The 27478-nt window shown below is 53.6% G+C and overlaps 1 protein-coding gene across 1 annotated transcript; it reads left to right on the top strand.

The window, feature by feature from the left end:
• The first annotated feature begins 17 nt into the window (after positions 1–17).
• Positions 18–27416, top strand: HADHA (hydroxyacyl-CoA dehydrogenase trifunctional multienzyme complex subunit alpha). Its single transcript, XM_035568219.2, has 20 exons — positions 18–145; positions 4487–4528; positions 4617–4687; positions 5475–5608; positions 6816–6954; positions 7991–8110; positions 8195–8297; positions 10825–10947; positions 11635–11753; positions 12601–12657; positions 16395–16504; positions 16795–16929; positions 17509–17680; positions 18375–18461; positions 21034–21174; positions 22404–22472; positions 23718–23913; positions 24756–24870; positions 25435–25580; positions 26884–27416. The coding sequence occupies exons 1-20, from the start codon at positions 58–60 to the stop codon at positions 27027–27029; spliced, it is 2313 nt and encodes a 770-aa protein (XP_035424112.1). The 5' UTR covers positions 18–57; the 3' UTR covers positions 27030–27416.
• The last annotated feature ends 62 nt before the right edge of the window (positions 27417–27478 follow it).

Below are 27478 nucleotides of genomic sequence, written 5' to 3'. Positions count from 1 at the left end.
CGCCGGACGCGAGGCCCCCGCGCGGCCTCTCCCTCATTCGACCTCGCGCGCAGGAAGATGGCGGCGGCGGTGCGGGCCATCGGCAGCCTCGGGCGTTTCGCGGCCGCCGCCAAGCACTGCCCGGCCCGGAGACCGCCCCCCGACGGTCAGGGGGGGACCCGCGGGGGGATGGGGGGAGCGTGGGGGGGGCCGTGAGGGTCTGGGGGGAGACGTGACGGGCGTGGGGGGGGGGCTGCGAGGGGCGTGGGGGGGGGTTGTGGGGGGCTGGGGGGGGTTGTGAGGGGGTGGGGGGCTGTGAGGGGCGCGTGGGGGGGTGAGGCACGCGTAGGGGGGTCCCGGGAGAGCCGGGGGGGGGGGCACGGGGGGCGGTGTATGCACACAGGGGGGTGATATGAGGGGAGCTGTGTCCCCATGGGGGAAGGGGACGCAGGAGAGACGCGGGGATGTGCCCCCATGGGGGGGGTTGCGGATGGGGGGGGTGCCCACGCGGGGGAGGGGCACGAGGGGACGTGGGGGGGCTGTCCGCGCGTGGATGTGTCGCCCGGGGGGGCGGGGGGCTGCAAGGCACAGGGGTCTGAGAAAGGTGGAGCAGGGTTTGCCTGGGGAGCTGGCGGGGACCCCATGGTTGTGTGTGGCCCCCCCCCCATGGTTGTGTGTCCCCCCTCCCGCGGCCGTGGCCCCACTCGTGGTTGTGTCCCGCACGAGGGTGTGGGCTCCGGGTTCCCCCCAGGGAGGGTCTTTCGCATGTCCCCACCCACCCTCAGTTTCTCCTGGGGGGCTGTGGTGTCCCCGCGGGGCAGGGGCTGCTGCCCCGCGTGTTTTGGGGATCCCTGCGTGGTTGTGGGGGGGGAGGCCCTGTACTTGGGAGCAGCCACAGAACCACAGAGCTGTGGTTGGAAGGGACCTCCGGGATCATCCAGATCCGACCCCAGTGGGGGGGGGGGGGGGGGGCTGCGGGTGGGATTGTCCCCAGCCCCTGAGCTGATCCACAGGGGGAGGCTGTCCCCGTGTCCTTCCCGGTGTGCGTGGGGGTGTCCCCATGGGGGTGTCCCCGTGTCCTTGGGCATCTGGCTCCTGGTGCTGCTCTCCAGGCGTGGCCGTGGGAGGGGGCCGTGCGCCTGCCCCCGCCTTGGGTTTCTCCACCCCTGGGGGAGATCTTCATCCTCGGGGCCCCTTTCTCTGCACCTGAGGGCAAGGGGGCCCCGCGTGGCTGGGGACAGGTCCCGGGGCCCCGCGAGCTGCCTTCATGTTGGTGTACGGGCGTCTCCGCCAGTGACCGATGCTGCCCTGCGTTCACTCTGGGAGCTGGGACGTGATTCCTGCCGGGGAGGGCTCGGCCTGGTTGCAAACAGCCGATTTATTTCTGTGCCCCGAAGGCCTCGGGGGCCTTGTATGGGCGTGGAGCTGAAATCCAGCAGTGGTGCGGGGAGCCTAAAGCTTGTCCTGGAGACGTGTGCGTGCCCCGGGTGCTGCAGGAGCAGAGTGCCCCTGCTGCTAATGAGCAGGGCCGTGGAGCTCCGGGGGCTGCCCCCAGCAGCCTGGTCGTGTCTGCAAAGCGCTTCCTTACAAACAGTCCTGGGGCTACCGCGAGGCCCCCTGTAATTAACGTCGCTCACCGTAATTAACGGTGTTTTTCTTGCGCCTTGTTCTGCCCTAACAAAGCAAGGAGGCTGGATGCAGACCTGGCCAGGGCAGGCTGAAAACATGCGAACGGCAGTGGGTGGGCAGGAGGCAGGTGAGGCTCAGGAGCCAGCCGTACCTGCCGGGCCGCGTGCTGGCAGCTTCCCGGGGGGGAAAGAAGCTCAGCGTGTCGGGAGGTTCCCATCCACGGCTCCCGGCTGGGCGCTCGGTGCGGGCAGTCGTCATCCCGGGCCCCATCTCGGCGGCTCTGCAGGGCTCGGCGTGGCCCCGGCTGCACGGGGCGTTTCCTCCCCACCGCCCATGGACGCCGTTCCCAACGCCTCCCGGTGAGCGCAGGGGCGCAGGGGGGAGAGCTGGGCGAGGAGGAGAGGAGGTGGGAAGAAAGAGGCCCCGGCTCTTAGCCGCCGGGAAGGGGCTGGTTTTCGCTCTGTGCTGCGTCTGAAGGTCTCTGCTGATGCCACGAGGGATTTTCTGGAGCGTTGCGTGTCCCTTTCTCTAGACAGCCTTTCAGGTGGAGTGAATGAAGTAGCAAAAATCAGACCTTTATTCATGGGTTTTAGTCCTAGAGTAAACGTCAGTGAAAGGGCAGAAGCGTGCGTCTGGCCCGCTGCTGTGCCGTTCGCCTCACGATTACCAGGGAGGGTTTCTGGTCCTGGCAGGTTAGCAGTGCTGCTGGATGGGCTGTGACCGTACCAAGTAAACGTGCTTTTAGTTTGGGATGGGGAAGGTGTTAGTTCGGGATTTGGAAGATGCTTTCCCCAGGTGTTCTGGGACCGAAAATAAAACATTGTCACTCGAATAGTGAGCTGCTGTTGCCCTGCTGCCACTGCTGTTCCCAGAAGAGCTTGTATCTAAAATGTAGTGAGATTTGTCTCAGTCTCACCCTTATTTTCTTTTTTCCTGCCTTATACCTTCCGTTTTGCTAAACCTGAAAGCAGAGGGGAATTCAAGGTTTAAGGCCTTCGTGGGAGCAGTCTGTTCAGAAGTGACTTGGAAGAGGAGGGCGTGTTAGAGCACAGAAGGAGGAGTTTAATTCATCTGTTCACCTTTTTTGTTTTGAGCTGGGATCACTTTGTACACGACGTCATTCTGGACGCAGGAAGCACCCTGCTCTCGGTGGGCGTTGGGGAAAGCTGTCGCTGCCTCCCTTCCTCGTCCCAGCTTTGCCGGATCCTGCGTGTGGAAGGAGAACGTGGTCACCTCTTTGCAACTGAGCTTTGGCTGATCTCCTTCTCCTTCCGCTGCAGCGTGCAGCAACGCAGGATTAAAGCGAGTGAGCTCGGTAAGAAGTCACGTGCTCGTGTTCTCCTCGAAGCGGTGGAGCCGTGTGGCTTTTATTGGGTTAAAACGCTGCCGTTGAGTTAAAGGTGCATCGAATTCTGCTGGGGAGCATCTCTCAGCAGAGGAACTGTTGTCAGACCACCCTCAGCTCTGGGGAAAAGGAGCGCCTGGGTTCAGAAGCGCGTGGCTTGGGCGCACGCGAAGCTCAGGGAGGTGAGTGCTGAGCACGGGGGCTGCAGCCCGGGCCTGGCTGCAGCCTGCGACTGCTTGAGAGCAGCTTCGGAGCGGAGCCCAGCTCGCTCTTCGTTTGTACGGCGGTATTTGGGCACATGCCACCCCAGCCCACCTGCTGGGACCGACCGACGCGCAGTTTCCAGTCCCCGAGGCGTGGCGCCGCGTCTGCCGGGCTGGGGGAATGGAGCGCAAAGGTCGGTCCCCGCTGCCAGCGCTGGAGACGAGTGGAAGGAGGGTCGAAGTGCAGAGGAGCTGGCCCCGGGGCCGCGGGGAGGGAAGGTGCCTGCTGGTGAGACGTTGCAGGCTTTTTTTTCCCCTCTGCTGGACTTTCTGCCTTGCTGGGACAGGGTGGGTTTATTCCTGAGTGTTATCAGCGCCGAGCAGCGAGCCTCCGCCAGCTAACAGCTGGGTTCCAGTTGGCAGAGGAGCCGTACGCTGGTGGAGGAGCAGCGCTCCTGCTCCATTTCATGTTTCATGCGGCCCTGGCGGTGCTTCAGCCTAGGTCGGTGTTAGAGGGTCCTCTCGGGCAGGACCAAGGTCACTTGAACAGAGCTGACGCTCGTGATCCGTTTGTGTAGTGAGAGGTCACCGGGCGAAACAGAACTCAGCAGAACGAGGAGGTTTGGGATTTGTGAGTTCGGGTTTCACTTGCGGACAGGACTTGCTCGTCCTGTGGTCTGAGATCCCTGAGTGCTCTGAAACAGGACGAGTTTGTCCGGATGCTTCCGTCCTGTGATTAGTGGAGGTGGATTTAGCATCCAGCTGATAGGCAGCAGAGGAGAGAATAAATATTTTGTGTGCTCCGTCTTTGTTCCTTACCACCTGCTCCCTGCCATCTGGGGTGTCAGTGCCTGGGGTGGCACCGTTCGCTGCCACAGGAGCGTGTGTTTGCAGAGGGATTGTACAGCAATTACGTTTGGTTTGCGGTGAACTGAACTTGTAGACTTGAAACTCCCCCAAGTGCAGCAGGGTCGTTACTTCGTTGTGCCGAACTGCGGGTACTGGTGGCAGAACACCCCCGTGTGCCGCCCGCTTCATCTCTTGTCGGCTCTTCGGGGAGAAAGCTTTGACTTTTGGCCTCAGTTTGGCATTCCTGGTATTGGAAACTGCAGCGTGGAGGCTGTGCTCTGAAGGTCACTTCAACAGCGTGGAGTCTGCTGAACTCTGGTGGTGGCACGGGTCGAGCCTTCAGAGGGAGCTGGCTGCCGGTCAGGATTTTCTGTAGCACGTTCCTTGGCGGACGAGGGGAGGCCGGAGGGGACGTTAACAAAGGCCACGTACGCTGATATCGCTGAGAATTCCTTTAACATCTGCAACGTCTTTTCTTCAGGTTATGCTTGCCGCAACATTTCCACCTCCACCGCCCTTCAGGGTAAGCACGAAGCTCTTCTGTGCGAGTCCATCCCCTTCCCTAAAGGCAGCTGGCCGCCAGCTGATAACACGTTCCCATTTGTTTCCAGCTAGAACCCACGTTAACTACGATATCAAAGGAGATGTCGCTGTTGTACGCTTCAACACGCCGAATTCCAAGGTACTGTTTGAATTGGCTGTGGTTAATTGGTGATCAGCAGAAGTGGCAGGAGTAGTGGTAGTGCGGAGGAGGCCCTGAAAACGCCAGTTTCGGATTAAGGACGTTCCTAACCTGCAGCCGTCAAAAGTTGTGAACAAAGAAATTGGAGCATGAGCGTTTGGGTGTTTAAAGAGGTACCTGAAAATACCTGATGGAAAGATGTTGCACGTACCGAGATGAATTGTCTTAGCAGCAAAAGGTAGCCCTGAATGTAATTAAGTTCTTGGACTCGAGGTGGTTAAGGAGAGTGTCTGTTATACAGAAGAAAATAAAAGACCAGAAGCTTATAGGACCTGTGTTTGAGGACGCAAACCCACTGCTGGTGAGGTTAAGGAGGAAAGTGAGGTTACTTGAGGACCTGCTTCAGGGTTTCATCTCGGAGGTTTTTCCTGCCCTTATTTTGACACGGGATGAACCAACTTTTCTGTCAAATCTGGGCTCAGTGCGAGTGCCCCGGCAGCGTTGTAACTGTGCCAAGCAATGGTCTGGCTGTTGGGGGAACTCCTGGGTGGGCTGTTCCTTCCTTCTGCAGAAGGCAAAAAGGAAAAAAAGGCTGTGGAGCTGCTGTTCCTCCTAGCTTCAGACACATTGGAATGTGCATTCAGACTTGCCGTTGGCTTTGGCTTTTTGTTGTCGGTCTGTCTTCCGTGCGAGTTTTCTGATGATGGGTTGCTTGATTCCAGTGCTTAATCAGAGATTAAACTCCACCACGGGCTCCCTATTTACAGCGTGTGTTTGCTACCTTCAGGTGAACACTCTGTCCAAACAGCTGAGCGCGGAGTTTACTGAAGTAATGAATGAGATCTGGGCCAATGAAGCTGTCAAAAGTGCTGTCCTCATCTCTTCAAAGCCAGGCTCTTTCATTGCTGGAGCAGATATCGAGTAAGTTGGCGGGCGTTACAGGTTATGCCGATGGAGCTCCCTCTGAAGCCCGAAACCTGGGGGCAGTGGCCTGGCGAGCTGTGCACACCGAGCAGCTTGTCACGGCCATCTCCCCGGGGTGAGGCTGAGCATGAAATCCCTGCGCACGGGATGTGCAGCTTGCTCAGATGAGGTCAGGGCCTTGACAAAGCGGAGCATGGCTGGTCAAAAACTCGATTTGGTCGTAGCACTGGGTCGCTCCTTCCTGCGTGCTGGGGTGCAGCCAAGGAAAGTTCCCTTCCTGGCTCCAGGGTTAGCATTGTGCTTCGGTCTGGGGCACAACAAGAGCAGATAATTTACATGCAGAACTTCATTTAAGCCGGGTTTGAGTGCCTGGCAGCCTGCCGGCACGGCCCCTTGATTAGGCAGGATTTGGCTTTCTGCCACGCCGAGTATCTGAGCGGCCTCCGGGGCCATTCAGCGTGGGTAACTCACGCAGGGCGTTGGGGACCCGTGTGGGTGCTCTCCCTGGGACCTGGAGTGCCACTGGCTGCTAGTCCTGACCTCGGGCAGGGCAGAAAAGTAGTTTAAAGACACAAAAAGCCAGAAAGCTCTAAGCTTTCAGCAAGGCAAATTACAAATCGACTTTTCAAAAACTTACTACCTCTTCCTCTGCCCCAAAAAAGGCCAGACACTTGATGCAGGCGGGAAGGAGGTGGTAGCAATAGCAGAGCAAAAGGACAGGCTGCGTTTGCAGTGCTGCAAGCCTGCTGAATTGTGCCTGCCTGGCAAACACTGTCAGCTTCCATGGGAATAACTGGCGGAGGGAGTATCTAATTGGCAGAGTGCAGCATCAGAGCCTCGGCCATCTGCTTCTCTACAAAGTGATCCTGGGTTCCCCCTCCACCCTTCCTGGCAAATGCTTTGAGGCTTCCTATGACCCTTCCTCCTCTCCCCCAAAGGCTTTCAGAGCTCGGACACAAGGAAGCTCATTCACTGCCTGCAGGCACAGACCAGTGTCGGCGTGCAGTGACTTAACCCACTGAATTTAGTAGTCTTCCTGTGTCGTTCGTTAGTGTCAGGCTGTGGGACTAAATAGCTCTCGCCTGTCTGTCAGTCGCTGGAGCTTTGTGGGAAAAGGGGAGCAAACTCCTTAAAGCACTCTCCGTTTTACTGCTGTTTTCTCAGTGCTTTTCCAGTTCTGATCAGCCTTTCTGCCTCACTGCAGCATGATTGAAGCCTGCAAGACTTCTCAGGAAGTGACTCAGCTCTCTCAGGATGGACAGAAGATGCTAGAAAAAATTGAGCAGTCTCCAAAGCCCGTAGTTGCTGCCATCAGTGGCTCCTGCCTGGGAGGCGGACTGGAGGTATTGAGCAATTCTGGGTCTGCCAAGCAGCAGGGAGAGTTGGTAGCGCTGGTTCTCTGAACTATCCACGTGATGCCCAGAGGAGTACTGTGAGAGGGATTTGAGACCTGACGTGGATTCATTACATCCATTCAAATGAGTTTGTGGCAAGTTAATGGTTTGGTTGTGCTTCGGAGCTCTGCAATGCTGATTTTTCTGCTTCTGTTGAAAGAGCTAGTCACGTATGAATCCGTGTGGGCCAGGCTAATGCTTAGGTGAGAGCATCCCAGGGAGAGACAGGCTGTTTCCAGCAGGTGTTGAATCTGCATAGGTGCTGCTGGCAGAGTACATGCTGGAAACTATTTCTTTTCAAGTGAAATGAGTCTCACATCCCAGTGGTTTCTGTTCTTTTAAAGGCTCTTGGGAGAGGGATGAGTGTGGGGAACCTGGCCAGGCTCCACCCTGGCCTGCGTACCCTGCTCCATCACTTGCCCCTTCAGCTGAGTGCAGCGTCTGCTTCGTAATCTCCACTCAGTGTTTTGTAAACTGAAAGGCTCTGTGGTAATTCCTGGAGCAAAGTTGTTGTTAAAATAGAATAACTTTATGGGAATAGTCTCTCCAGTTGCATACTTATTTCTCAATCAGTCACAGCCTTTTAAAATCACAGTGGTGATTGATCTGGACTTGGTGATCCAGGGATAAAACAGTGTCACAGTTGTAAATGGGACCGTGCTATCCATGCAGCGAATGACTTTAGCCCTTAGTCTAGATGAGATTTAAATTAATGGACTAGATAAGGTTTGAAAATAGCTTGGTTCAGATTGCTGGTTTCACATTCACATCAGTAGCTGCTTGTTGCCATCGGCCCTGCATGCGTGCCTCTTGCTAGAAGAAGCTTTGAACGAGCACAGAGGGAATTTGGGCAGCTGAATTGGAGACTTGGGGTAGGATTAGGAGGAAAGCTGAAGCAGTGCGTACAAGAGACTTTTGTAATGGAAGCCCTATTCTTCTGTGGTCTTTCACAGGGAAACCTTTAGTTTTCCCTCCCTTTTTTAAGGTTGCCATTGCCTGCCACTACAGAATAGCAATAAAGGACAAGAAAACAATCTTGGGAACACCTGAAGTCTTACTGGGACTCCTGCCGGGAGCAGGGGGTACTCAGCGGCTGCCAAAGATGGTAAGTAGGAGAAAAAACTTACTCAGTAGTCCCTTGCGCTCATGGCATACTCGTTTGTTTAAAATCCCCTTTCTGCCCTTCCAGGTAGGACTTCCTGCTGCCTTTGATATGATGCTGACTGGGAGGAACATCCGCGCTGACAGAGCAAAGAAGATGGGTCTGGTTGACCAGCTGGTGGACCCGCTAGGTCAGACATGATGCCCCTCCGTTGCTTAGGAAGCCGATCTACTGCCTGTTGGTTAACCTCTCCACCTTGATGGGTGGAGAAGCCATTGATGCCACCCGCAGTCTAGGCAGGGCTGAGCATATGGGCTGTGAAGTCCTTGCCGTGCTCTGCAGGGTAACCTCCGTTCCCACCTCAGAAGCATGTGCGCAGGGACCTTGAAATGTCAGGCTGAAGCTAGGCGAACAGGGAAAGGTTAGCGCAGAGGCGGCGGGCCTGTTGGCTCTCTTGCATAAGCTAATTATACAGATCAGAACCTGCATTCCTCATTTATCATGTCAGAGGGACAGATTGCGACCCATAATGAAAGAATAGATGACCAATGCCTACAATTACGCAGCCTGCAGATGTTAATCTCAGTGACAAGATCTTGAAAAGAAGCCAACCCCCACGGCTTTAGGCTCTCTGAATAGCTGTAACTGACTTTCAGTTGGATGGAGAAATTCCTTGCAGACTGCAAACCAAATTGCCCTTGCAAGTGCACATGAATTTGAAGAAAATTATTTTTTAAAAAAGTGCTGCTGTCTGTGCTGAGAAATGCAAGGCAAGCTCCTGTGTGTGTTGTCTCACAGGCCAGTGTTCAGTTGGGCAAGATGTTTTTAGAGTAGGATGTATTCTTAGCTCTATTCTTGCTTATAAAATGGATCCGTGGTACCCAGGCTTGAGTTAAAATCTGCTGAGTAAACTTTACTGCTGTATACTTGCTTAATTGTGAGTTCATGGAATCATGAAGGTTGGAAAAGCCCTCCAGGGTCACCTGGTCCAACCACCCCCCTACCACCAGTGTCACCCATTGCACTGTGTCCCCAAGCACCACGTCCAACCTCTCCTTGATCGCCCCCAGGGACAGTGACGCCACCACCTCCCTGGGCAACCCGTCCCAATGCCTGACTGCTCTTTCTGAGCAGAAATGTCTCCTCATTTCCAACCTGAACCTCCCCTGGCACAACTTGAGGCCATTCCCTCTAGTCCTATCACTGGTTACCTGTGAGAAGAGGCCGACCCCCAGCTCCCCACACCTTCCTTTCAGGGAGTTGCAGAGAGCGATAAGGTCTCCCCGAGCCTCCTCTTCTCCAGACTAAACAACCCCAGCTTCCTCAGCCGCTCCTCACAGGACTTGTGTCCCAGGCCCTTCACCAGCTCCGTAGCCCTTCTCTGGACACGCTCCAGGGCCTCGATGTCCTTCTTGTAGTGAGGGGCCCAAAGCTGAACCCAGCACTCGAGGTGCGGCCTCAGCAGAGCAGAGCACAGGGGGACGATCACCTCCCTGGTCCTGCTGGCTGCACTGTTCCTGATACAGGCCAGGATGCCGTTGGCCTTCTTGGCCACCTGGGCACACTGCTGGCTCATGTTCAGGCGAGCATCAGTCAGCACCTGCAGATCCTTTTCCTCTGCATAGCTTCCAGCCACTCTGCCCCAAGCCTGTAGCACTGCATGGGGTTGTTGTGGCCAAAGTGCAGGACCCAGCACTGAGCCATGTTGAATCTCATCCCATTGGCCTCTGCCCATCAGCCCAACCTGTCCAGATCCCTCACCAGGGCCTGAATTGCCTTTTAAGAGCCAGCAAATTTGACTTTTTATATCAATGATTGCTTTGGCTTGCCTAAAGGAAACCTGATGTGGTCGATATGTTACAAATCCTGACTCAAACCAGATGAGGACATGGAAGAAACTCAAAAAACAAATGATATGCAAGCATTAGAGGCATCTCTTGTTCATTCAGACAGAACCCAGTGCCAGAAGGATTTCTGCTCCATATTCTCACGTTCGTTCTCAATGTCTGGGTGAAAGCAGCTTTAATTGAGGTGGTAATTTAGCTCATTATGGAAAGCTTTGAAGGAAAGAGACAGCATTAATCAGGAGGCAGTTTCATGAGGTGCAAGCGGTTTTCTTTCAGTAAGGGTATCCACAACATTCTCGTTTCATTTAATGGTGTGCCCAGATCTGATTCTGCTTTATTTTATGCCAGATATTAGTAGACAGCTGGAAGCTCCCCTGGTTAGGTTACTTCAGCAGTTACGATGCTGAGTCTGGCTAGGTGTTACTAGGTAAAGCAAGTGAGAGATTTCTTGTACTTGAGGTCATAGGTTGAGGTTTTATTGACCATTATCTACACTACAGGTAATTTTCAAGGACATGGTGTTGGGTAACTGTGTCTGTATGTTTAATAGCAACGGTGTTGTCACATCTCAGTTGTGCAGGCTTTTTATACTATGCAGGGACATAGAGGTGCAACAAGAGGGAGGGGTGGCAGAGCACTTTAGTTAGAGGTGGCACTGTCAGTTACGCATTTGGCATCTTGGTATTTCTGTATAACACCATGGATATTAAATGTCTTGTTCACCAGCATCAAGAAAAGTCAAGGGGGGGGGGGGGGGGGGCAGTTCAAAGGAGTGCCCTGTTGCTGACTCACCCTTGCTTCTCCACGTGAGCTATATCCACCAGCGATAATTTCTGCTGCGTTTCCTCAAGACTTTTCTTCTGTTCACAGGGCCAGGTGTGAAGACCCCAGAAGCACGAACAATTGAGTACTTGGAGGAGGTAGCAATTGGCTTTGCCAGAGGACTAGCCAACAGGACTGTGTCTGCCAAAAGATCAAAAGGGCTAGTACAGAGTAAGTCTGTGGGCACCACAGCCAAATCCCAAGGGACTGTAGTGGGTATAATCCAGCTGTGCTTCTCAGGGGTATGGGCATGCTCCTACTTAACTCCATCTTCAAAACAAAGTTATACGATGGTGCAGTTGTCTCTTGAGCTGGGTGAGCTGGTAGTTCAAACGTTGCTCTGCAGATCTGATCTTCAAGAGGCATGGCCAGAGCTCTACGTGGAGGCTTCTGAAGTGTAGTAGAAGGGATTCAGACCCGTGGGAAGACAGGAGCAGCTACCTCCAGAGGACTGTCCAGCCTCAAAGTTCTAGCAGCAAGCTCTGTACAAAGCTTGTGTAATCAAGCAGGGAGAGGCACATGGGTCTGCTCTGCACTAATCCTCTTTAGCAGTGACCTTCTGCAGTTAACAGAGCCCAGGAATTATGATATCTCTCTCTGAGTTCTGCACTGCAGAGCTGGTCTGATACCAATTGTATTAGGAGGACACCTTAGCCCAAAAGGGGCTTGTTCATGGAACAAGCCATCGATATTCTCCTGACCAGACCGTGCTACCTGTGGCTAGCTGAACTTCAGGTGCTTGTTTCCATTGCAAATATGTAACGTTCACAGCTATACTCTTCACCTGTCGGCTTAGTTATTTAAAGGCTGGTTGTGCATATAGCACTGCACTGAGACATGTTTTGTCACGTCTTACAGAGATAACAGACTATGCTATGGCTCTTCCATTTGTGAGGCAGCAAGTCTACAAGACAGTGGAGAGCAAAGTTCAGAAGCAAACCAAAGGACTGTACCCTGCTCCACTGAAAATCATTGAGGTAATGCCTGCTGTGAGGCATCAGAAACGGCAGAGAAGGAGGATATGTGGGATAACAGGGCGACAGACGGGGGATGCTGTTTCCTTCCTCTGAGTCGAGCCACGCGTAATGATCTTTACAGAAGATCGGTCTTGATGAAGGCTAGCCACGTGGTCTGTCAAGGAAGCGTGTTAAAATGCAGAATAGCTTCCCAGAGCTTGGTCACCAGTTTATGTTGTACTGGCACCAGTGAGGGGGAGATCAAGAATCCCAACTGAGGGAAGGTTTAGCTGAAATAGTTTGTCTTAAAATTTTCAGTCTTCAGTTCCCTGTACGGTTTTTAATGAGATAGGTTAACCTGTTTGAAGCCAGGAAAATATCAATTGCTGTGTTCATAGCACTAACCCCACAAAACTTTAAAACTTAGTTCTGTAAGTAGCTCAGGCATTGTATTACTTTCAGACGTTGTCCATGGTTGGATTTTTTCAAATGATTTTTCACTATTTAAGTTGTTGTCAAGACTTCCCTAAAACCTGTGAATGCCCCCCTCTGACTGTGAGAGCAATGACATTACAGGAGCACAGTCCTACTGAAACAATTCCTGAAACCACAAGGTATGTGTGAAAATTAACCTGACAGAAAACTCGCTGTCATGGTCGCTGCTCTGTGTTAGAAGGACAAGGCGATTCATAGCTCTGCTTTGAGCAGCATGGACAGGACCCAGCGAGTCTGAAGTCTCCCTTGAATATTGGGGAGGGGTCACTGGTGGAAACAGGAGGTGCAGCTAAACAAGCAGTCTCTTTAAAGCACAGCTGTTGACGGACATGCCTTTAACAGTGGGCTATCTTTATTGCTGTTCTTTGACTAGGTTGTAAAGGCTGGTCTTGATCAGGGACGTGATACTGGATACCTCACCGAATCCCAGGTAAGCAGATTAGATCCCTGGTAGCAATAAATAAGCTGTATAGTTGTGTGCTAAATGAGTTTAACCATGCATAATGGATAATATTCTTCACGGGCTGCTCTGAACAGTGCCTGGATCCTTGCCTGCTCTTCTGGGAGTGGGGCTGTAGAAAAGGCCTATCTTGAGCAACAGAACTGTTGTGTTTTTTTTCAAGGTTCTTCATCTGTGAAAACAGTTTGTGCCTTTTCTCATTCCTGTCTATTTAGGCTTTTTGAGTTGAGAATGACCAGACCGGGTTCACTGATCTGGGTTTCACATAACAGGACTTTGTATTTGATTTCTCTGTGTCTGAGCCCCGTTTGTTTTTTCTGATTGTCCCATGGGACAGGTAACCTGGAGGTGTAGGTATAGTGCTGTCGGTCTCGTGGGTGTCTCCAGGTGGTTTGGTGCAAACAAGTAATTTCTTCCATGAACAAACTTCCATTTCGGTTTACTCTGGCACCTCTTTTCACCATCATTTTTGTCGAGGGTATTGATTGCCCATTACTCATTTTGCCATTTGTCCAGTTTTCTAGTGCAGGTAGTGCAGGTCCTTTTTTGCTGATAGGTAACTTTCAGTACTCATGAAAATTAGATGTTTTTGTTGTGATGTTTGTTTTGTGGTGATGGTTTGGGGTTTGTTTTTTGGTTGTTTGTTTTCAGCAGTGGTTTCTTACCCAGAACAGGACTTCTCTCTCCTTATCCCTCAGTGAAAGTGACCTATTTGGTAACCACTGCAGTCAGAGTACTTGCTAGTGCTGGCCATTCAGACGGGACCCCCCAACAGGCTGGAGAACGGGGCAGGCAGGAACCTCATGAAGGGAAACGCCAGGGAAATGCCGAGTCCTGCCCCATGGGAGGAACAACTCCAGGCACTAGAACAGGCAGAGGGGCAGCTGCCTGGACTGAGTCCAGCACAGGCCTACAAAAATGAGTGAAGGCCTAGAGCATCTGACACCTGAGGAGAGGCTGGGCGAGCTGGAACTCTTCAGCCTGGAGAAGAGAAGACTGAGGGGGATCTTATCGGTGTATATAAATACCCGAAGGGAAGCAGTAAGGAAGGCATAGCTACATTCCGCTTGGTGGTATCCAGTGGCAGGATAGGAGGTGAAGGGCACAAACTGAAACCTGAGACATTAAACTTAAACATGGAAAAAAAAACTTTGTTACTCGTAAAAGTGACTGAACACTGGCACAAGTTGGCAAGAGAGGCTGTGGAGTCTCCCTCCATGGCGATATTCAGAACCCAGCTGGACACAGCAGCCTGCTCCAGGTAACCCTGCTTTGAGCAGTGGGGTTGGACAAGACAATCTCCTCAGGTCTCTTCTGACCTCAGCCGTTCTGTCTTCCTTTGATTCCGTGACATAAGCCTCTATATAGTTCTTCCTTTGCCTTTGGTTCTTTAGTTCCCTGGTACATAGGTTGAGTTTAAGGCCAATAAGGACTGTTAAGGGAAGTTAAATCTTTAGCTGTTTGAGGCCTGGGAGGTTTCGCTTCTTGGTATGCTGCTGCTTTTTTCCGTTCATAGGTCTAGCTTGTGGGAGGCTGAGCAGATGTTGCAAAGATGTCGATGATGTGCACACACGTTCACAAACACGTAGTATGCACACGGCTGCTGCATGGACAGCGCAGTGCCTTTACTGGTGACACCCACGTAAACACAAACCGTTCACACTGACGTGACCAGCTGGGACAGTCAGGGTTGTTGCTCCTGTTTGGCTGGTCCAAACTGAGGTTCACTTGTGGTCGTACGTGCGTGCTCACACACACAGCTTCAGTAGCTGGCCCGTAGGTGTTTGTTCTACCAAGTAGCTGGCCCCTCAGGCCCACTGTCTCCAGTTGCTGGCACCTAGACCTCATGTCCTAAACATTGTCCAGTCTTATTTGAAGTTTTCAGGTTACTAGAGAGACATGCAGAAAAATAGGAATTGAGTTTTATATGGAGGTAGGACATACTGGGTAGGTGCAGAGCTCGAGCAGACGAGCATACTGGCCAGTGGCTTGTTTATGTGTGACCCTTTTATTCCACTTCATTTTCCAGTGCTTGTTCTTCCCCCAGGCATCTTGATCCCTCCTGTTCTCTACCCTTGTCTCCTCTGTACTAAACAACTTGTCCTTAATTAGTTTTTCCTCTTGATCTCAATTTTGCTGTATCTGTCCTCAGTCTTGGTATTTCTGATAAAGAGGAAGTATGTGGTTACCTGAGCACTGCTGGCTTTGCATGACCCGAATCCCCATATTATCCACAACACTCCCATCTGTTCGTCTGTTTGGGACGTCTGTCCCGTCACTGCCCCTTAGCCACCGGTGAAATCCAGCCATCTCTCATAGCACTGTCTGCAGCCTTCACCACCTTCTCGCACTGTCTGTCACGTCCAGCAGTTTCTCTTGCCATGTCTTGTAGATCATTTTGTTCTCATCCAGTGATGAGGTCCTGGTCTGAGATAGAGCTGTCTGCCCCTAACCTTAACAGCGACCTGGATACACCCTGCCTGTTCTAGTTATTCATTCCACCCCCATTTGATCTGATGTCAAATGAAAGACTCAGGATGCTCTGTTCCTTGCAGAAAATAATTATTTTCGTTTCCTGAGAATAGCAGTGTAATGGAGATCTTACCAGGACCCCCTAAAGAATAAGTGCCTGTGTCATGCCTTTTCTAATGCCTCATTTCTTCCCCTAGAATAGGAGACTTGCAGATTCTCTTCCAGTCTTCGTGTTTCTGATATTTTAACAAGCCTCTAACTCACAGGACAGCGGTGAAGGAAGATACCGCCTGCTCTACACTACATTATATTAGTGGCTTTTCCTAGCTGATTTGGCTCAGACAACATCAATAGTTTGCTATCGCCCTATGCTGTCTTTTATCATCCTGTCTGCTTTCCCATTTCATGCCAAATGCTGAGGGGTTTGACAGGCCTTTAATTTTGTGGCCTCTCCGTGATCCTCTGAAAATAGCATCAGAGCACTGCTGGCAGTGAGAATTGGCCTGTTTAAAGATTTTCACAAAGTTGGGTGCAGGGCTCTTTCACTTGGAAGCAGGTGGGGCGATGGCCGTGGCTGGAGCAGGACGCTCGCGGGAGAGAAGGGTCACTCCTCGCTCAAGTCCAGTGTCGGTGAGCTGCGGTCCTGTCACTGGGGAAGCAGAAGCGGCTCCTGCTTTGGTCTGTAGGACCCCACAGCTGCTGGTTGACTGAGGCAGCAGGGTCACCTCTGGGTGACCAGCACACCAGGGAGCTGCCAGTGAGTGCTTCTCCCCAGGGCTGAGCTGGGAGGGTCCCAGGATGAGTGGAAATGAGCAAAGGGTGTGGTAGTGGGAAGGAAAGAGATGGACACACAAATATGGTGGCTTCTCTTGTTCCCTGGTAGACCTCTATCCCTGCAGACACTGTAGTGTGTTAGAGGTATATACTCTTTCAGATGCTTTAAATTATGTTTTTTTATGGAAAAGGATGTCGAACAAGCAATTCTTTACTGCTTCTGGCTGCCCATACGGGAGGTAATAGTGCAAAGTAGGCTGTGCCTAGCACAGAGGGTGCCCCTTGTGCAAAGAGGACACACATGTCCCCCCGTCTTTTCTTCCACTTCTTCCCGGATGCCTAGTCTGTGTAGCTGCACGGGTGGCTCTGCTGTCCCTGTGCCACATCTTTGATCTGTGCATGCTGGAACTGTGACAGCTGTTAAAGGCCAAACTGTCTCCCTCCCTCTTCCCTTTTTGCAGAGCTTCGGCCACCTCGCAATGACTAAGGAATCCAAGGCACTGATAGGACTTTACCACGGGCAGGTGCGCTGCAAGAAGAACAAGTTTGGAACACCTCAGCGAGAGGTCAAGTAAGTACGAGTGTGAGATGTCTGAAGGAGCAGTTGGAGGACCTCTGCTGACAGATTCTTGGAACTTTGTGGCCTAGAGTCCTGCAGTGTGGCAGAGCAGAGAGATTTCCTGCCTTGGGAATGCTAATCCTCTGCAGCTTGGAGGTCCCACCCACAAATGAAATCTTTTTGCATGACCTCACTAAAAATAGTGCCTGGATGGACAGGATCTGTGCGAGTCTGACAACAACAATGGCAATTCAGCTATTTCGAGCTCTGATTGTCTTCCCCCCTCACCACTTTCTGTGCAGGACCCTGGCAGTGCTGGGAGCAGGGCTCATGGGAGCTGGGATTGCACAGGTTTCCGTGGATAAGGGGCTGAAGACCATTCTGAAGGACACGACGCAGCAAGGCTTGGACAGAGGACAGCAGCAGGTCTTCAAGGGGTACGTGAGTTTACAGGAATTCACTTGGGATGGGATGGAGCTTCCATCAAAATAATCTTTTGCTTGCAGGCAGTCAGGAACTCGTGACACCGTAGTTTCTCTGGAGTATTCTTTGAGGTTGCCCTGTGCAGTGTGCCAGGCTATTGCTATGAAATAGGCGCAGTGTATTCAGCCTTAGCTCCTTAGGTGGGTAGAGCATCACAGATGATTGCTTCATCTTTAGATTTAGCAGTAGCTTATAGAGCTAAGGGGAGGGAGTAATCTTGGCTGCCTAGAGGCCCATGTCAGGGGAAGCATTGGGTCAGACTTCTGAAAAGTTGGATTTCTGTCCTCTTCCTCCTTAGCTCAGCAGTAACAGTGCTCGTGTCTATGATGGACCTTCAGACTGATGCACCGAGTTGTGTGAACAGGGCTCTCGTTTTTCCAGATGGCAGGATGGGCCAGTGATAGTCCTGCTGAATCACAGATGGTGTTTTGGGTCCCTGTTCCAGGAGGGGGGGGATATCCCTGGTGTCGTGGTGCTCCTCCAGCAGTCTGGGCTGGCCTGTGCAGGCGCTCTGACAGAGATTTCTTCCCTAGGCTGAATGGCAAGGTGAAGAAGAAGAGTCTGACATCGTTTGAGAGGGACTCTATTCTCAGCAACATGACGAGCCAGCTGGACTACAAGGGCTTTGATAAAGCAGACATGGTGATCGAGGCTGTGTTCGAGGACATTAACATCAAGCACAAAGTGCTGAAGGAAGTGGAGGCCGTGAGTATCAGTTCTGGTCAGCTATGCTAGACAAGATCGCTGTACGGTGGAGACTCGGGGTGTCCTGCCCCGCTGGGTTTCTCACGTTTGCTTATGCAGTAGTTTGATGCTTGGTGCAAATCATTCATTTCCGTACATGTGTGAGCGTCCAGGGCAGCCTGCCTGTTCCGCGATTAAGGAGTCGCTAGTTCTTAGCTGAACAGGGGCACTTTCAACACTCCCTGACTCCTGGGAGCCACACAGGAAAATTTCCATTTTTCTGAGCACATTGCTACGACAGTAATGTATCTCCACAACATACCCTGTACTTGCCATCCCTGGCTTGCTGCCTCTGCTCTTTTCTGTTCAAGAGAACACGTGAGGAAGTAACTGGTAAAGCAGCTGGCCTGTGCTTCTTTCTGATGTCCCTTGCTGCAGTATCTAATGTGGTTGCAGTGGACTGGCAGAATCAGGGCTCTGAGACTGTCTGATACTGCGGACCTAGAGGGGGGATCAGTAGAAGTTGTGCCTGGCTGACTTGCGCTGCTGCTTTAGGATAAATTTCTAACACTGCTCTAACGGAGAAGATCAGGTTTGCCTCGTTCTCAAGTAGGTGCTGGGAATGCTCTGTGCTAGCACTGCTCTCAGGTCCTGTACATCACGTCTGACTTTGGAGCCTGTGCATTTAAACTGCCTCTTCCACCCCCTGCCACAGGTGATCCCTCCTCACTGTATCTTCGCCAGTAACACGTCTGCCCTCCCGATCAACCAAATTGCTGCTGTTAGCAAGAGGCCAGAGAAGGTGAGTACCCAGTGCCAAAGAGCTTGTGAGTGTGCTGAGCTGCCTGTTAGTGGCAAAATGACTTTGCTGTAGGTGAGCGTTGGGATCTTCTGCTTCTTCCTCAGATCATGAAACAGCTCAGCCTCTGCCCCCAGAGCCAGCTTTGAACAAAGAGCTTGTGATCTTTGGGCAGGTAGGAAGGGGATGAAGGTGGATTCCCATCAAGTGTGATATTGGCAAGGCAGTGTGCGTTAGGGAGGTCAGCGTGCTTCAGGAAACACCGATGCATACAGGGGGGCAGGGAAGCTATGGAAGGACTCAAGCTAAGAAAATTCCAGCCAGGGAGATTTCGTTCATTTTGATAAGATGGTTAGACATAGGAGTGACTTACCACGATGGGAACTTGCCTTCTCAGGGAGAAGGCACTAGTCTAGCAGCAAAAAGGGAGGAAAAGTTGGTGGCTGGAAGCTGAACTCAGAAGCGCTGAAACTGAAGCCACAGTCAGCCGTAGAATCAAACTCCCGAAGGGCGTGGTGGGTTTTCTGCCTGGCTCCAAGTTGTCCATGTGAACAGAGCACTGAGTGCAGCGATACAGCTTGTAGCAGAGCGTTTGGAACAGAGGACTCCATCTGTTTGCTTGAAGTCTAAACAGCTGTATCTGTATAATAGCTGCATCCTCATCCCTTAGCCCAGGCAAGTGCAGCCAGGTAGGAGCTGGGGAGCGGCTCTTTATCAGGGAGTGTAGGGATGGGACAAGGGGGAATGGCTTTAAACTAAAGGAGGGGAGATTTAGATTAGATGTAAGGAGGAAATTGTTTACTGTGAGAGTGGTGAGGCACTGAACAGGCTGCCCATAGAAACTGTGGATGCCCCATCTCTGGAAGGCCAGGCTGGATGGGGCTTTGAGCCACCCGGTCTAGTGGGAGGTGTCCCTGCCCATGGCAGGGGGGTGGAACTGGATGATCTTCAAGGTCCCTTCCAACCCAAACCATTCTACGAACACCAGTTCCCATGGAGCAGCCTGCCCTGAGCGCCTTGTTTGATGGAGCGACCCTCTGAGGTGTGTGAATGCACTGCTCTGGAAGGAGTCCGCTATGCGCTTTTTTCAGTGCCCTCTTGATTTCCAAGGGTACCTGTGATTCTGTTAGCACGAGACTGGCAGATCTGACAGCGGCCCTGCAGGAGACCTGCACCCTTCAGGGAGGAGCAGCAGCAGGAGAGCAGACATGACAATGACACGGCAGCATCTGAAGTAGCGTGAGGAATCTGTAACCAGGTGGAGTCACCTCCTGTGGGCTAAGCCTCAGTCTAGGGCGGCGTTGATAGGAGAAGGGAGAAGTGTTTTCCCCTTACTTGAGGCGTTTGCTCTGCCTGCGTGGGGCTGCAGAAAACACAGGGTGGAGCAAGCAGTTCCCCTGCAGGGTAACAACACCGTGGCAAGAGCCAGGTTCTCTGAGATAGGTGGAGTGTGGAGGCAGTAGCCCCCAAGGAAACGGAAGCTCTAGAGCTCATCTGGGAATTGTTACACAAATGCAAAGGCAGAAGTGCCCATGGCTGGTTTCCTTAACTCCTACAAGTTTCTCAGATCTGCCCAGGGCAGTGCCTTGCCCCTGCTGCTTGTCTTACAGCACAAGTCGTGTACTGCTGTGCCTCCCTGCTGCTGGAGGTTCCTGTGACCCTGGAGAGCCTCTTCCTGCTTTGCTGTTCAGGCCTCAGTTGCATCAGAAATGCAAATTGTGTCTTACTTGTACATGCTTGCAAATAACATCCTCTTGCTGAATAAATTGCCTGTGTAATGACTCTTTATGGGGAAACTAATAGGAAATCAGTTAACTAATTAATGTATTTTCTTTAATTAGTTTTGCAGACTGTAGATGCCCTTCAAGGTGCCTCTAACTTAGGCAGAGCTTAGTGCCAAGTGTAGCTTCCAGGAGGCATGAAGGTGACATCCTGATTACATGGCCGTGTTAGCAGGATGAGGCACACAGACGAATAATCTCCGCTTCAGTGTTGCTCCCAGAGGAAGGCTGTGCTTACCTCTGTAATTAGGTTCTGGAAACATGCCTTCTTGTCCTTAGATTCACTTCATCACCCCCCCCCCAAAAAAAAAAATACAAGCAGAGCACAGGGATTCTGCTCAACATCTGTCTCTTTGCTGCTCCACTTTGAGCGTCCAGAAGAAGCACCACCCAGGCAGGCGGTTGCTCCCCCTGCTCAGCTAGCACCTGCACATCACACCGTGCACGTCATCCACCTGGGGACTGACCCCAGCTAAGATTCCCAGACAAGTTTTGCCGCCATATCATTAACAAGTACAGAGAGCTGAGCAGCGCTCTTGGTCCTGCAAGCGTAGTTACATGCGCACTGAGGCAAGAGCTGTGGGACAGGGGCTGCTTCCTGGGGAAAGCCAAGGGGAGAGAGGAGAACTTGGAGAGGGATGCCGTGGAGTACATGGCTGGATGACAATGCCGTATGGTGGTGGGTCTTGCAGCCTGGGCTGGCCTGCTTCCTTCTGCAGCTGGGACTTGATTTTCCCAGTAGTTTACCATGGGAGCCAGAATTTGTCTTAACCCTGAGCTCTTCTTCTGCCTAGGTGATCGGGATGCACTACTTCTCCCCCGTTGACAAAATGCAGCTGCTGGAAATCATCACCACAGACAAAACATCCCAGGACACGGCCGCCTCTGCTGTTGCTGTTGGCCTCAAACAGGGCAAGGTCGTCATCGTGGTAAAGGTGAGGGAACACTGCACAAAATACAAGCTGGGATAATAAAGGAAAGGGTGGGCTTGTGCGCTGAGAGGAGGCTGGAACTTGGCTGTGGATGAGATGGAATTAGCTACTCATGCTGAGGAGTAGAAGTGGAGATTAGAAAAGGGCAGGTGCCCAGGTGATGCTTCAGGTGTCCCTTGGAGCAGCCACAAAGGGTCAAAAGGCCCAGGTGCTGGCGTCCCTGCTCTAAGCAGCTTTCAGGAGGCTGCAGTCTGTAGTGGCATCCAAGATGGAACAGTCTTGGCGGGACTCCCACAGCCTCTTCTCCCTGGGGAAATGCAAGGACAGCGGGGCCTGTGAGCTGTAACTGCCCCCTTTCTGGATTTAAATCTTGTGCGAGAGGGAGGGTACAAATACGTGTGCAAATGTAGGGGAAGAGTTGTGCAAAGCAGAGGGAGAAGAGAGGCAGGGGCCGAGGACAGACAGCCGTGATCTCTAGGAGGAGAGCCTCAAAACGCTGCGGGGTTTCAGTTGCTCATTAGGCTGATAGCTGCTGCGTGCACAGCCCTCAGAACAGGTCTCGTGCTCGTGAAGCAGAAAGTGTCGGTGATGCTGTGTTGCTGCGTGGGGGGTTCACCCTGTAGGCTCGGGGCAGTTTGATAAGTGTCAGTAAGTGTTAATAAGTGTCACTTTGGGCCGGACTTTTCACTGATGTGTGAGGCTGCCAGCACTGCACAGCTGGTCTCAGGTGGTGCTGGGAAAACTGGACGGTCTAAAGGTGCTCTAGGCATCTCTGCAGGCCAGGGGGAGACAGTGCTGCTTCTGTAACCCTCACCGCCACATCAGATGGCAGTTTGTAGCCAGTCTGCTGCTTCCTGATGTTCCGAGCACTATCAGAGGTGAAACAACAGCTTAATGCCTGTTTCACTTGTGCTTTGCACCCTTTCACCCTGTCAGCCTGTCGGGCTTGGTGAAGCCAGGGGTCTTCTGCAGCCTGCTTGGGACCTTCAGGCACTATTTTAAATAAAAACACTCTCGCGGGGATTTCCAGGCAGTAAATTCTTAAGTCTTCAAACTCTGCTGAGCCCTACAGGTAAAAGCTGTTCTAGGAGTTGACTGCATACCATTAAAAATGGAGTTGCGTGTGTCTGAACTGCGGGCTGGGCTGTGAGACTCGGTTCTTGTGCTGCTGACAGGGGCCGTGTTCCTGCAGTTTGTTCTCACCGGCCTCCTGTCGCACTCTTCTCCCCTAGGATGGACCTGGTTTCTACACCACCAGGTGCCTGGGGCCGATGCTGGCAGAAGTGGTCCGAGTTCTCCAGGTGTGTATCCCGTCGGCTACAGGGTGTCCCCCAGCTCTGCTGCTTCCTTGCCCCGAACCAGGCTGGCCCTGGCCCTGGCCAAGGAGGGAAGCGGGTAAGGAAGCAGCCTGAGGGTGCAGCTCGTGGAAATGCTGGTGTAAGTTACACCTGCAGAGTGGCCGCCTTCCCACTGCATCCCCATGTGCAGCTGAAGCTGGGGAGCTGCACGTTACACTGCATGAGGCCAGATCTTTCCCGGTGTCTGCTAGGACAGGTTTCTCCCTAGATCCTGGCTTGAAGATGCTCGCCAAGTGTAAAAGCCCACTGAAGCCTGGTGACTAGCTGCCCCAAGTTCCAAACCCTTGGCCTAGCCCCTGCACTCAGGCTATGACTGGGTGTGTGTCCTCTCACCCAGAGCTGTTGGGAAGCTCATTTGGACAGCTGTTGTGGTACTGGACCTAGATTTCAAAGCATGTAAGGTACACGTGAGGCAGGGTGTGCATCGCAGATGCCCTTTTATCTGCGCTGTGCTCTGCTCGGTGCTGTGACAAGCAAGATGGAGATTCCTGCATCGCCTGCAAGGCAGCTCTCCCAAAGCGGCGACCTGCTCCCCCTGGATCAGCCACCCAGGGCTGCAGAGCAGAGGGCAGTGTAGCCCGTGCTGCATTCAAAACAGAGGCTGGGAGCGAGGCAGGGGTGCACAGGCAGGTTTCTCTTGGATCTGCGGCTGAGCAGAGCAGGCTTGAGAGAGCCTTTCTGGGCTAGGAGTCAGGCCGTCCTCATCGGGGTTTGACACAGCACACGGTGGCAGGTGGACCGTGAGCAAATCTGCCGCCAAGGGCAGGAACCCCTGCCCTGCTCAGTCTTTGAGGTGTGCAGGTTTTTGCCCTGCTGAAGGCACCTCGCAGAAGAAAGCCCTGTCCTGCACGGGACTTGGTGTCAGTCGTAAGGAATTTGCATCGCACTGTGTCAGTGAGTGGAAGCGAGGCCCCAGCCCCGGTGCCTGTGGTTACCTACAGCCTGTTCTTGGCTGCGCTGTGGTCTGATGAGACCTGGTGCAGGCAGTGCTGAGGGTTTGCCCTCTTTGCATAGTGGCAGGGGAGAGTGAGGAGTGGTACAAGCACAATTACGCTGCTCCTGCCTGTTCTCAAGCAGCCAGTGGGGCTGGTCGCAGCCTGCGGCCCCCGATGAGCCTTTCTGCCCCCGTGCTGGGTTCCCAGGGCCCTCGCCCAGAGATCTCCCTGCTTCCCCCTTCTGTTCCTGCAGGAGGGCGTTGACCCAAAGAAAATAGATGCCATCTCTACAGCCTTCGGCTTTCCGGTGGGTGCTGCCACGCTGATCGACGAGGTGGGTGTGGATGTGGCCACGCACGTGGCCGAGGACCTCGGCAAGGCCTTTGGCGAGCGCTTTGGAGGCGGCAGCATCGAGTTGTTCAAACTCATGGTGGAAAAAGGCTTCTTAGGTGAGACACCGGGCTGTTCTAATCCAATGTTTCCCCTTTGTTCGAGGGCAAGTAATAGCAGCCATCAGCCCCTTCTGCCTCAGGTGAGAGCAGTCAGAAGATAAACCCTCGGATGCAGCTGGACCTTCCTCTGCAGAAACGGCTGCAGCAGGCAGGGGTGCTGTGCAGAGCAAAGGCAGCAGGCAGGGGATCACAAAGTTCTCTCTAGCCCCTCCATTAAACCTGCACGTGCACTCTGGGAGGTAGGGAGCAAGAGGCTGGAAATGAATGTGCTGAAGTGAAGCAAGGCCCGAACTGAGGTTTAGAAGCTCCACGCGAGGGAGGATGATGGCTCTGTCCGTGTGGCAGAAGCTGCTCACTGGTGGCACTGAGTACAAGAGGTGCTGTTGCCGCCGAGCATGCCAGGACGGAGCAGTGTGCCCCAGGGGGCCCTGTGCTTGGTCAGTTCACCCTCCAAACACCACTTGCTGTGACCAGAAGCTGGCAGCGAGGGTTACTTAGCTGTTGTCGTCTCTCTCCCTTGCTCCCATGGCCAAAGGCTGTGTCTTTTTGCTGCTGTAGCCGTGGATTGTGACATTGACTGTCCTCTGGACCTAGCGAAGGCACTGGGGCCTGGCACGGGCGGCAGCATTTTGCCAAGGAGCCAGCTGGATGTGGGCCCCTTGCCTCCCTGCTTCATGAGGCAGGAAATGGGCTCGATCTGAAGTGCAGGGAAGCTGCCTGTGCTGGGGGGATTGCTCACGCTAACAGAAGGGGCAGTCACGAGATCAGAGGCAAAGGTGTCACCAACATAGGAGACGCGTGGCAGGATCTGACTCTGCTTTTTTTTTTTCCCCCGGCAGGCCGCAAGGCGGGGAAGGGCTTTTACGTTTACCAGGAGGGGGTGAAGAACAGGAGTGTGAATTCTGGCATGGATGAGATCTTGGCACGGTTCAAGGTGCCAGCCAAACCTGAAGTGTAAGTACCTGTGGTGGCGTGGGCTGGCTCAGCCCCTGCCCAGCTCCTCCTGGCTCCCAGCTCCAGGAGCCCAGGAAGACACCGTTGAACGTGGAGTCACTCTAGGTGGCATTTGGGTTCCCAGCCAGCGTGCAGGGGGCAGGCTGTTGGCTCTGGAGAGCCCGTGCTAGCAGGAGTGGAACACCTGTGGATTTAGCACCTTGCTTTAGCACCTCCTGCAGGAAGCTTTCCCAAGGTGGGGTTTGACCCAGCGGGAGGGTTGGTTTGAGCAGCTGCCCGCCCCGACCTTCACGGGGCAGACCTGTTGCAGAGCCTGACGCTGAAATGTCTCCTGGAGCAGTTCCCATCTGGCCAGATGGACTCCTTGCCATCCTCACATGCCTGCCTGGAGTCACAACGCAGAACTTGGCAGCTCTTAGCCTCACAAGGCTGGGGACCTTTCCAATGAGTTCCTCACCCCCCTCAAGGCCTGTCCCTGCCCCCCACCTCTGCTGGTCTCACGTACTCCTCCGTCCAGCTGCTGTGTAAGCCGCACAGCCCTTACAGACTCTTCTCTCCTGGTAGCTGCACCGAGGAGGACATCCAGATGCGCCTGGTGACGAGGTTTGTGAACGAGGCGGCCATGTGCCTGCAGGAAGGGATCCTCAGCAACCCCGTGGAGGGAGACATTGGTGCTGTGTTTGGCCTGGGCTTCCCGCCATGCCTGGGAGGTGAGCGTGGGAGCTGCGGAGTGGTGAGGCCTGCTTGGCTTGGCTCGAGAGCTTCGTAGGGGGCATTTCTGGTGGGCTCTGAGGCCAGGTCTCAGCTGCGGCATGAGTGTTGCTCTCCCATGTGAAGCCTGAGCCAGGGACGTTGCTTCAGCGTTCCCACCTGAGAGCTGGCAGCGGGCCTGAGAGCTGCTTAAAGCAGTGTGGGGCATTTCTGCCGTGGCCCTGGGGAGTTCCTTTGCTGGTACAGCTGTTTCACAGAGGTGGGGAGGATCAGGGGACAGGAACCAGGCCACTTGCTGTCTTCAGGTTTGAGCAAGAAGGCAGAGCCTTGCTGGCTCCAGCCTCATCAGCACTTCCCATCACTCAAAAGAGCTTTTCTGCCTGATAGTCATGGGGGCAGGTGGACTGGGAGCTTTGCAAAGGTCCTACATTTTTAAGTCCCTGGCTTTTGTGCAGCTGTATGGCCTTCAGTGAAAAATGAGGCTCTGATATAGAATCAGAGAATCATTAAGGTTGGAAAAGACCTTCAGGATCATCTGGTCCAACCACGTATCTCCTCTCTTGCCACCGTGACTGGCCTGGGCAGGCAGGCAGGCTTCTTGCAGCGTTGCTGGAAATGGTTTCCCGCTGCATGCGGGACTGGGAAACGGTGTCCAAGGACCCACCTCGCAGATAAAGATGAGCTGATGAGTGCTGTGCACCATGGCTGAGGTTTCCAGCGAGTACATTGGCCTGGTCCTAGCCAAGAGTGTGGGCAAAGTCCTCTTGGACCCATCCGCAGCCTGGCTGGGTGGTCGTGGCCACGGCCAGGGCACTGGGCAAGGCATGAGCTGAGGCTTGGGTCACAACTGAAAGACAGGGAGGGCTCTAAGCCACGTGGTAGTGCTTCTGCAGGGTCCCTGGTAATTCCCTCCTTGCAGCAAGCTCAGACTAGGAGAGGAATGAAAATAATTTGTCCCAGCTTGTGCTCGGCTTGTCCCAGCCTGCATTACCCCCAGCATATTCTGTGGCATGCAGGGACCCTCACAGCTTCGCTGCCAGTTTTAGGATGGGTATTTCAGACCAAGCAAAAGCACCAGCGAGGGCTGACACAAGGCACAAAGCCGGCAGCACCTTCCTGCTCCCCTCTGAGCTGGGCTCGCACAGGGGAAGGTCGGGTGCTGGCTCCACATGGCAGCAGCCAGGGCTCTCTTCTGGAGAAGGACAGGTCTGCCATACCCAGTGCTGTCACCCTTCCGGGAGCCTCGGTGTGGTGTTTTTCCCTTCTTTAGCACCTGTCCCGCTTTCCCCCTGTGCCCCGCAGGTCCCTTCAGGTACGCAGACTCCTACGGAGCCAAGCAGCTGGTGGACAAGCTGCGGAAGTACGAGGCCGTCTACGGCAGCCAGTTCACGCCCTGCCAGCTGCTGCTGGACTACGCCAACAGCCCGGGCAAGAAGTTCCACCAGTGAGCGGGGCCCGTGACGCCTGCCCGAGACGCACCAACAGCCTGAGCCGGGGGCACCGGCGCTCCAGCAACACCCAATTCTCTATAAGTTAATCTGCAAAGCACCCGGGGGAGAGGCAGGGAGAGGAAGGAGGGTGACAGCAGATTGCCTTGTGGCTTGCAGTCATTTCAAGTGCCTTATCAGCTACCGTGTGTCGGGCACATCCGTCCTGGGCCAGCGTGGGCCTGGTGGCTCCTTGCTGACAGAGAGCATTTCTTCTGTATCGGCTTTCGTATCGCAACCACCAGTGCTCCTGGGGCCTGGCAGGCAGCAGCATCCACGCGGCTGGCCCTGCGGCCTTGCCTTTCCATAAAGCACCAATAAATCCCCGTCTCCCGGGTTCGGACTCCATGCCTGCTTCTCATCCTGTCTCGCTGGGGCGCAGCCGCTTGGCACCGAGGAACGGAACCGCT

The sequence above is a fragment of the Cygnus atratus genome, chromosome 3 (genome assembly GCF_013377495.2).
Source record: "Cygnus atratus isolate AKBS03 ecotype Queensland, Australia chromosome 3, CAtr_DNAZoo_HiC_assembly, whole genome shotgun sequence".
Classification (NCBI taxonomy): domain Eukaryota; kingdom Metazoa; phylum Chordata; class Aves; order Anseriformes; family Anatidae; genus Cygnus; species Cygnus atratus.
The sequence above is the reverse complement of the archived record's forward strand: the minus strand, read 5'-3'. Positions and strand labels throughout refer to the sequence as shown.

What these genes read in the sequence shown, in the direction of transcription:
- HADHA (XM_035568219.2), top strand. Translation starts at nt 58, where the DNA reads ATGGCGGCGGCGGTGCGGGCCATCGGCAGCCTCGGGCGTTTCGCGGCC. An exon ending in CCAGCTGGTGGACCCGCTAG is followed by an intron (nt 8,298 to 10,824) that starts GTCAGACATGAT and finishes TTCTGTTCACAG; the next exon opens with GGCCAGGTGTGAAGACCCCA. An exon ending in AGGTCGTCATCGTGGTAAAG is followed by an intron (nt 21,175 to 22,403) that starts GTGAGGGAACAC and finishes CTTCTCCCCTAG; the next exon opens with GATGGACCTGGTTTCTACAC.